The sequence below is a fragment of the Arachis duranensis genome, chromosome 1 (assembly GCF_000817695.3).
Source record: "Arachis duranensis cultivar V14167 chromosome 1, aradu.V14167.gnm2.J7QH, whole genome shotgun sequence".
Classification (NCBI taxonomy): domain Eukaryota; kingdom Viridiplantae; phylum Streptophyta; class Magnoliopsida; order Fabales; family Fabaceae; genus Arachis; species Arachis duranensis.
In genome coordinates, this window is record NC_029772.3 from 58438152 (window position 1) to 58448233 (window position 10082).

Consider the following 10082-nt stretch of genomic DNA (forward strand, 5'->3'; position numbering starts at 1 on the left):
TAGTTACTGCACTATGCATAATGTATTGGAAGCATGATAGAGATAATGTGAAACCAGATTCTGCTATCAAAATAAAATTGGTTGAAGTTAGTTATGAATTTCCAGATATAGTAATTTAGTTATGTTAGTTACTATGGTAGTTGATGAAGACTAATTGATATATATATAGCCTCTGACTTAGGTAGAAGACTCGAGGCTTGTAATAATTTTCCAAATACTAAATCAAACTTTAGATTCATTTTTTATTGCTTTCTATTCTCTTCTTCCTCTGCTATTCTGTCTAAGATTTCTTCAAACCAGAAATAGTCATCATTTTCTTCCTTCCTTAATATGTGCATTGCACTAGTCACTCGAGCGAGTATCATAAAATTCAGCAAAGTCATCTAACAAAATGAAAGGAGAAAATTATCTTACTTATAAGCTATCAAACATTAACTGTCGAAAGTAATACTCATTATCCACCTATAGTTACTAGTATGGATAATTGCATTTTAATTTAATTGCATTTTACTTTAATTGCATTTTACTTTAATTAGTATGGATAATAACTTGCTTATTTTAATGTGTACAGGATATGGTTGGTAGAGACGGAGATCGCGGTCGTGGCCGTGGCCGTGGCCGAGGCCGAAAGGGGAGGCCTAGGCTTTCTACTGGTCAGCCCCTTGACTTACATGCGGATCCATACCCTCTCGTTGGGTCATCATCCGACACGACTGTTCTGACCAATGGGAGACCGCCACCTATTGCTACTACTACCCCCTCCCGTCAGGAGCCTCAGATACAAATGATGCCTACTCCGGGTGTGCCAAGATCATGCACTCAACAAGCCAATGAACCTTCCAACACTGCCTCACATGGTGTGCAGAGTGATCCAGCTATTGTAGCTCCCAGTCGAGCAGGATCTTGTGGGGAAAGACAAACCACATCTAATAGTATCCAAGATGCTCAGGGTCAAGGAACATCCACTGCCACTGGTCACTCCAGCACAAGTACTCCAAAGCTCAAATATGATGGTGCCAAATGGTTTGTTATTTGCTTTAAATTTGTTGAATAGCATGTCTCATTTTTACTTAGTAATATGTCGTTATCATTTTTTTGGTTTTTGATGTAGTTGGCACCCACCTAAGCCTGGATTGAAGCGTATTTCTCAGGTTTTTAAGGAAAACTACAACAAGCCTTGGCTGAGTTTTGATGAGGCAGATGATGATATTCGAAAAATATGGTGGACTGAGTAGAGGGTAAATTTTATCTACCTTGTTTTACGTATTTTACAATATTATATCTCATAGTATATCATACTGTCTCCTTATGTTCTATCAAAATTTCTGCAGCAACAAAATTGCTTTTGGGCTCAAAATATTCTAGTTATTTTTTATCCTCCCAACATTAGTTAATATATATGTTTTTTGGTGGGTAAGGATAAGTAGTCAACAGTTAGTTTTTTTAAAATTATTAGTATTTTTCACTTTTGTAGGATTGACATAGTTTTGGTTTGGAAAGGAGTGATTAAACCTTTATTCTACATTGTTTGGTAATGGTAATGGTAATGGTTTCATGCCTTGTGAGTTCAGTGTTGAGTCTCATCATCATAAGAGCAATAAAATTACAAGGCGCAAAGTACCTAGGGAAGGTGCCGAAATCTTCTAGCTTTTTGGATCATGTAAAGAAAAAGAACAAAGGGGTTATGTCATAGAAATTTCATGTAGTTTTTGAGAGTTTGGAGTTAACTGTGTTGTTTGAATTGATTCTGTCTTTCATCGTTTGGACTCTGCAGTTATGTGGTTTCTATGAAACATAGTTTGCTATAAAGTATGCACTACACTCATTGCTATGTGACAGATCTTTGTCCTATTGTGGGTCCTATTTTCATCTTCAAAAATAAAAGCCAACATTTATATATATCACAATTCAAATTATTCATGCCTGCTTCAATTTAAAATCTTAGGAGATGTTTATTTAAAATTAGAATTTCTGATATAATTATGAAATAAAATGAAATTGTATAACCATTTATTTATTAGAGAGATTGTGACTATACAACCATAGTAAAGCCAAGACTTCTGTTTGAAATGAAATGATGGATAATGACCAATGAAACAATAATTGTTCAGAGGCTAAATTTTATTCCAATGATTTTTTTAAAATAGAAATGCTTTGACATTATTGATACGGAAGATGATGATATCTACAAGCTTGGAGGTTTATGGCTGCCAAGCGCTTGCGAGGTATGCTCCATGCCATTCGCAAAAAAGGTGCCCGTCCATATTGGATCCCACCAGAAGTTCTTGGTGAATTGATGAGACGTTGGAACACTGATGCCTATAGACAATTACAGGCGAGAAATACAGCTGCCAGGAAATCGACTCGAGGTACTTCCCTTCACACTACAGGAGGCACCACCTTTCCAGAAGCGAGGTTACGCTTGGTAAGCTGCTTATAGACAATCTTTACTATGATATTTGCTGTTCTGAAAGTTGTTTAATAAAAATGATCTTAAATGTCAATCAGTGAATGGTGACAATTGAAAATGTTATTTTATACAGATTCAAAAATAAATAAGTATTTCCATTGTGTCGTTTACCTGGTAATTGGTATGTGAAAATATACAACTATACAAGGAAGCGTTAATGATATTAATGTTCACTTAAATGTGAACCAATTGTTTATTCAAGCTATTCCCTTGCATTTTGATTGTTTTTTCTTCCCTTCCCTTTAGTTATCAAAACTTACATACATCTCCTGAACTTGCATCAATTTTCTGATTTTCTGATTTAGTTATGCTTTGGTAAGCTTTAATTAATAGAGAGTGAAATCCGTTCTTAATAATGAGCTTGATCTAGTTTCTTTTTGAATTGATGCAAACTACTGCGTTTTATTTTCTACTTAGTCAATTGCTTAGTACAATACATCCCATATTACATGATAATTTGGTTACATTATGTAGAATCATTCGCTTGGAAGACAATCACGTATGGATGAGTTTTTTGAGCACACTCATACTCGCAAAGAGGATAAGACTCAATGGGTTGATGAACACTCACGAAAGACAAAGGTAACTTACCTTTATTAATTGTAACTATTTTGTTATCTAATTGTTATGAATTATTAATACTTATAGTAGTTTATCAATAATTTCTCCTCATTGTAGGATATATTTCAAGAGCATCTGTTTCAAGCTGAGCAAGAGCGGCAGGCTGCTATAGAGGCTGGTGTAATTGATCCACCGCCTGTCTCTGAGGAAAGCATATGGATTGAGACAGTGGGTAGAAAACAAAGAGGTAGGGTATATGGCATGGGTGAGGTAAGGGACTCTTCTATGGTGCAGCCTCGAGTTGATGGGCCAACCACCACCACCAGCGCTGATGTTTTGGATCTTAGAGAACGAATCATAATACTCAATAGAGAAGTTGAACAACATGCCGCTAAATATAGAGATCTTGAAGACCGCTACCAAAGGGAGAAAAGAGAGTGGCAACAGACTGTTGAATCTTTGTGTGAGGATCTCAACACCAGTAACTCATAGATGGATCAATTTAGTCATCAGTTGAGCAGTTTGACTGAGTATCTGAGAGCCATGGGTCCTAGTAGTTCTGGATCACGTGTTCTCCCACCTCCTCCTTTTACTTTCCCAAGCTCTCAGAAAAGCACAGCCCCAACCCCAGTCCCAACCCCAACCCCAGGTAGAAAACTTCCACCTATTCTGCAGCGACCAGGACAACCACAGAGTTCTCAAAGGGAGGATGATTCTGATGACGATTTTGATGACTCAGATGATTATTTAGATGACTATGAGTAGGTTATTTAATTACCTTACTTTGAATATTTTGTATTATTAGTAGATTGCAATTTAAACGAATATAAATCTAAGTTTAGTTATTTATCTTATCTTGAGTCTTTATGTTAGAGTGTTATTTATTATTTTGATAAGTTTGTAAACTCATTATCTAATATTTAGTATAAATTTTATTTTTATATTTAAAAGTTTATTTGTCTTGTTATTTAATATTCTGTATAATTTTTTTTTATATTTAAGAGTTCATTTGTTAACTGTTTACTATTTGAAAAAAAAAAAATTAAAACATATAACTATTAAAATCGACGGCAACGTTGTCGATTTTATTCAAGCCTATATCGATGGCTTTAGCATCGATTTTATTAAACATATTATAGACAACAGTGTTGTTGATTTTATTAAGTTAAATATTGACGGCAACGTTGTCGATTTTATTCAAGCACATATCGACGGCTTTAGCGTCGATTTTATTAAACATATTATAGACAACAGTGTTGTTGATTTTATTAAGTTAAATATCGACAAAAAGGCTGTCGATTTTATTGAATCAATTATCGACAAAAAGGACGTCGATTTTAAATAATAATATCGACGGCAATGTTGTCGATTTTATTAAGAATGTAAAATTCTCACACCCATATTACAGACGGAACGGACGTCGATGTTATTAAATTATTATCGACGGCTATGAAAGCCGTCGATTTTATTAGCATTTTGAAAAATTGACAAGCTTTATAGCGACCAACTGCGCCGTTTATTTTGCCGTCGAATTTCAATATTATCGACGGCTAAGCCGTCGATTTTAACGACGTTTCTTGTAGTTATGTAATGAGAACATTCACACTTCAATAAAGAATCAATCATGAAATATATTTATTTTTATATAAAATAATATTAGAATCAATCATGAAAAATATTAGTACATAATATGAACAAAAATCATTGAAATGTAGATTAGATCCATTGCACATATATAAACAAAATTACAACACAAATTCATAACTTCACCAATAAAATTATAACAGAAACTCACAACTTCACCAAGTAGAGATTCAACGAAATACTGATTCAGTCATTTATAATGAGAGAGAGAGAGAGAGAGAGAGAGAGAGAGAGAGATGGGAACTTATTTGCGGACAGATAAATAGAGGAGGAAGACAGCGATACGCTCAGGAGAAAGGGGCTCCGGTGATAGAGTCACACAAAACTGCAGCGACGACCAAGTGATGAGTCTGTGGAAAAAGAAAAGAAGAACTTAACAGACTCACAATGTGATGGGAGAGAGAGGGGGGAGAGGAACTTACCTAGAGAAAAGGGGCTCAATAAAAGGAAGGCGGTGACGGGTTTAAGGAATTTACCTAGAGGAAAAGGGGCTCAGTAGAAAGGTAGTGACGGGCTCAGCAATAGCAATGACAAGAACTGTGAAGGTAGGCAGTGACGGGCTCAGTAGCGAGACGAGGAAGCTGTAACGACAATGAGAGCTATGAGATTTTCTGTAGAGAAGTCAAGAAGAAGAAGACTCTGGGTGAGGATGACTGAGTCTCTCTGGCATGGCTATGGAGTATGGACTCAGACTAATCATTGAATCTATGATGTGAGGCAAATTCTAATCCATAAAAGGTGTTTATATGTATATACCCAAGGGTGGATACACCTTAAACCCGACCCCATTCTGCCCTGCTTGAACACTCACCATGAACGAAACCTGCCTCGCCTTCGGTCGAGTTATTATTCGTCTTGACCGGGTAGGGACGGGTCGGGTACTCACGGATTTCGGTACTTCTACAAAGTCTAACCACGTATTGATACTCCATTTATTAAGGGTTAATCACTTTCCAATGGATTGCTACGCATGCAAAACGAGATTCGAACATCCTAATACTTGCTTAAACGGATGAGTGAGATGGTCACTCAACAAACTCAAATTGATTAAGATAAATATGAATTATTTTTAATATTAAGAATTTTTAGAATTTAGTTTTAATTATAACTTTATAAAATATTTATAATAATTATTGCATATATTTTTATTTAGTTTTATTTAATAAAAATTTTTATATAATTTTATATATTATTTCGTAGAGGTACAAAATCATACACTAGTTAGTATATTAAAAATATATAATAGGTGGATATTCTTGTTTTCATTCTCATTATGATAACACTATTCTCAATTGATAAAATCTTGTTATAACTATGCTTATATTGAAAGTAGTATCTCCCAAATGAAAAATAATATTACCAATTTAAAAATGACATTGTTCACTCCCAAATTAACCTACACAAATAAATTGATAGCCTATTAATTATTAAAATATACCTATTTCAAAATTCTTCATAACAAAATATGAAAAACTAATTTTACTCTATTACATCTTCTAACAAATAATTTTACTCTATTACATTTTCTAACAAAAAAGTAGAAAGATTCTTTAATATTTTAGATTGATTTAAATTCATTTTGCCCGTGTCTGCACCAAATTATGTGTCTATATTTGTTTATTCTATGTCTAAAATTATCTTTCGTGTACTATAATAACTATTTTCTAAAAACCTTATTAACATGTTATTTAGATACTACATTGTTCCAACATTGAGAATGAGAAAAATAGTATCCTCTTATGTTATTTTTTTTCATTTGTAATGCTTTTTTTTTGAGATACACGTAATGCATTTCTTTCCCCATATGATTCTTGATATGAGAACTCCCGATTTTCCTATTTTGGTAAAAGAAAACTCTTATACCGGTATAATTTTGATATTTGGTCAAACAGGTCTAAGTGTTTTTTTTTTTTTTGGGTTTGGGTCTGAAATATATGAGAATTGTGGTCTTTCCCTTTTCAAGTATCGTTTTGGGGTTAGATGCCGGAATGATATTATTGTTTACTTTCAATTTTTTTTAAAAACAATTAATTGTTTGCTTTCACACATAAAAAAATAAAAATATTTGGAGTTGAAGTAGATTATTGTTCCATAAGTTACCTAAAATAGATGATTTAGACTTAAACATAAAGTCTAAACTCTTTGAGGTGCTAGGTCCGACGTCTCTTCTAAAAAGGTGATGCTGTCTGACGTCTTGAGGATGGGAGGTGATACCTATGAGAAATTCTGATGCTTTTTAGTTCGGTTTTAGTAAGTTTTTATGTAAAATTAGGTTTAGAGATATATGAGTCTTGAGGAAGTATTTATATTATTGGAATGGTGATTTGATAACCACTTTTGTAACCTCTCCTCCTATTGTGGGTATAGTTATCTCCCCGTCTTATCTACGAGTTGTTAAGATATCATATTTAAATATATGAGCATGTTTATAGGTGTAGTTAATATTCTGGGTAGACGAGGTCGTGGTAAAGAGGTCGGGAGCGTGGTCTTGTAGCTGTTGGTTTTATCTGTTTTTTATTAGGCTTGGCTTTGAGTTATGGGACAATGTATGAACAGTGCCCCTGCTAGAAGCTGAGTTTCGACAAGTTGGGCTCGAGCATTCAATCAAGTCGTTCTTTGAGTCGCTAAAAAAGTTGGTCAAGTTAGACTTAAGTCGGAAAACTCGACATGTTTTTGAAATTGACACAACGTTACGTTATGTGTTCCATAACCATTCGCATGTCTTTTCATTTACCTTAGTAACTGTGCATGTCATTTAAATAGAGGTGAAAGTACCATTTTGCGCCTAGCCATGTTCATATAACCCCAACTCTTCTCTTTCTTTCCCCTTTTCGTGAATCCTTTCTCTCTGTTACTTCTGCGAAAATATTTCACCTTTCCTTCTCTCAAGAATCTCTACTTTCTTCATCATTTCTGTCCAAGCTTCTTCCTCTCTTGGCGGCCATTTTCGTCCAGGGGATTGCTCATTGCGAACTCCCAAACCATTATCGTGTGCTTCGTTTCCGTTTCTTCTGTCACCAAGGTTGGTACCTTTTCCTTCATTCTTCTTTATTGGCTTTGTAGTTTATAAAATTACTTGTTGATTATTTGTTGGAAATGATGCTTTTGTTACCATGATTTATGGGTTTCTGATTCCTACAATGATTTGTGTTACTAAACTTTTGAAATCTTGCTATAAAGTGCCCATTTTTTTAAATGTTGTATGTATCTTTTGCAAAATTTTGTTGTTTTTAGGGCCTTGCAATTCTTGATTGATTTTAAGTTCTTGGGTTATTTTGTCCCTAATAGTGCCATTTTCATCCTTGATGATGGAGCCATTCAAAATTCTGTGTTGAAAAGTCATTTTTTTTGCTTTTGTTTGTTGTTGAATAGCTTACCTGTGTTTCTTGTTTTCTGAATCATTTGTATATTGCTCGACTTACATCTTGTTTGACTTTGTAGTAACGTATTTGTCTTTCTTTTTGTAGTTATATTCTCTATATATCTCGTTCAATTGTTCAATTTATGCATTCTATCATTCCCATCGACTTAGATTGGGAGATAGCATAGTCTTAGCGCCTGTATCTATTGTAGATAGGGAAATCTTATAGAATTTTCGACTTAAACATAGGATAGATAGGAATCAGGAGGAGGAGGAGGAGGAGGAGGAGGAAGAGGAAGAAGAGGAATATGTGCTAGAATTTCCTAACCCTGAAGAGAGGATTTGTTATGCCCAATTTAATATGTCGGAGAAGCATTTTTTGATTGTATTTGAGTGCCTTTCTACTAGGCTAGGTGTGAGGCTTCCTTTTAAACATTGAAATTGATGCTCTCTTAACTTCATCTGAACTCTTAGGGATTCATGAATGTCTACCAGCTTATTAGTCGGGTTCTCGACCTTCTGACGTCACTGAAGGCTTTCTTTTAATTTTTTCAACTCATAAAATCCTTTAGCTCTAAAAAATAATAATGGGCTTCTTTTCGAGCTACCCAAGGTAGGAAAGTCTTCTCTATTTTTGAAGACTCTTTTTACGATTTCAAGAGCTGGAGTAGTCTTCTCCATTGTGTGTATTAGGAGAAAGTATTTGTAGTCATAAAGTACAATTTTGAGGACCTTGATGAGCTGGAACAGTGTATAGAGTGATCTTCTTTCAAGAGAGTTGGGGCCGATCTCCTCATCTAGACACCAAGAATTTCCTGATAGCAAAACAGAGCTATGTTCAGACCAAGATAGGTAGCCAATTTTATTTAGTAGATAACTTTTGTTATACTTTTATATATGCTAAGTGTTTTTTCTTTTTGCATAAAAAATGACCAGTGGCTTGAGTGCTTACGAGAAATTGAAGCAGGCCAAAAAGAACGCAATTCGTCATGCACTAGAGATTGGGTAGAAGGGTGGTAGTTCCACTCCTCCTCCAAAGTTTGGCACGACTTCTTCCCAGGTCGGGGACCCAATAGTGCCTTCTTCTCTCCAAGGCTCCAACGTCCGAGTTATTCCCCCTGTTTCTCCATTTGGTGATCTCGTGAAGGAGTCTAAGTCGGGTGCTTCTCGAAAGCGCAAGACCCTTCCTAGTAAATTCAAGAGGTGGTATCTAAACTATCGGGGTGTGTATAACTCTTCTTAAAAAGTTTCACCAAACACCTTTGGATGCCACACAAAAAGAGGTTTCCAACCTCCAAGATGAAGTGGTTGATCTGAAGAAGGCCAAGGCAAGACTTGAGGCTGAGAAGGAGACCTTGAAGTCAGATGTCGTGAGTCTTCACGAGAGGGTGAAGCTTTCTGAGGCTGTGTATGCCAAAGTTGAGGGCTTATAGAAAAATTTGAAGAGAGCTATCCTCTAGTTTTTGAGTAGAAGATCAATCTGGACGATCAACTCGAAAGGGTCAAGGAGGAGCATGAGGACTTGGAGCAATCCATCATGAGGGTTATGGATGAATTGGTTGAGAACTTAAAGGCCCGGTTCAAAGTTCTTACGCCCGGGATGGACCTCTCTCCCATTGATCCTGACAAAGTCGTGGTGAATGATGCGTGAGCATCTTTTCTATATTTCCTTAGTAATTTAGATGTGGATTTTTGAAGCTTTTATTAGATTTTAGTGTTTTAGACCTATTTAGATGCTACTTTGATATGCAGTTTTGTTCTAATTATTTCAGGTAAAGTTCGCACAAGTTTGACAAAGTTCGAGCAGAAGAAAAAGGAAGAAGTTGGATTCTACCAAGCTGACGCCAAATGCCACAACATGGCGTTTCACACCAGATGCATCGTTAATAGTGCCAAGGATACACACTAGTGGCACTAAATACCACTACCTGACGTTTAGCACCAGACAGACAGTAACTCTAGAATCCTTCTCTGTCCAACAGCGCTAAACTCCGAGACTGGCATTTAGCGCCAGTAGTGCATCTTCAAGTTACACGGAAAGCTTTG

The 10082-nt window shown here is 35.6% G+C and overlaps 1 protein-coding gene across 1 annotated transcript; it reads left to right on the forward strand.

Annotated features, from left to right (window-relative positions):
• Positions 1 to 3523: 3523 nt before the first annotated feature.
• LOC127748428 (serine/threonine-protein phosphatase 4 regulatory subunit 2-like) lies at positions 3524 to 9469 on the forward strand. The gene is made up of 3 exons (XM_052262944.1): positions 3524 to 3792; positions 8286 to 8421; positions 9284 to 9469. Exons 1-3 carry the CDS (start codon positions 3524 to 3526, stop codon positions 9467 to 9469), a joined length of 591 nt encoding a protein of 196 aa, XP_052118904.1.
• The last annotated feature ends 613 nt before the right edge of the window (positions 9470 to 10082 follow it).

Bases quoted from the DNA above. Each gene is read 5' to 3' on its own strand.
- LOC127748428 (XM_052262944.1), top strand. From the start codon at position 3,524: ATGGATCAATTTAGTCATCAGTTGAGCAGTTTGACTGAGTATCTGAGA. The intron at 3,793-8,285 runs GTAGGTTATTTA...ACTTAAACATAG, and splicing joins GATTATTTAGATGACTATGA to GATAGATAGGAATCAGGAGG. The intron at 8,422-9,283 runs GTATTTGAGTGC...CTTCTTAAAAAG, and splicing joins CGGAGAAGCATTTTTTGATT to TTTCACCAAACACCTTTGGA.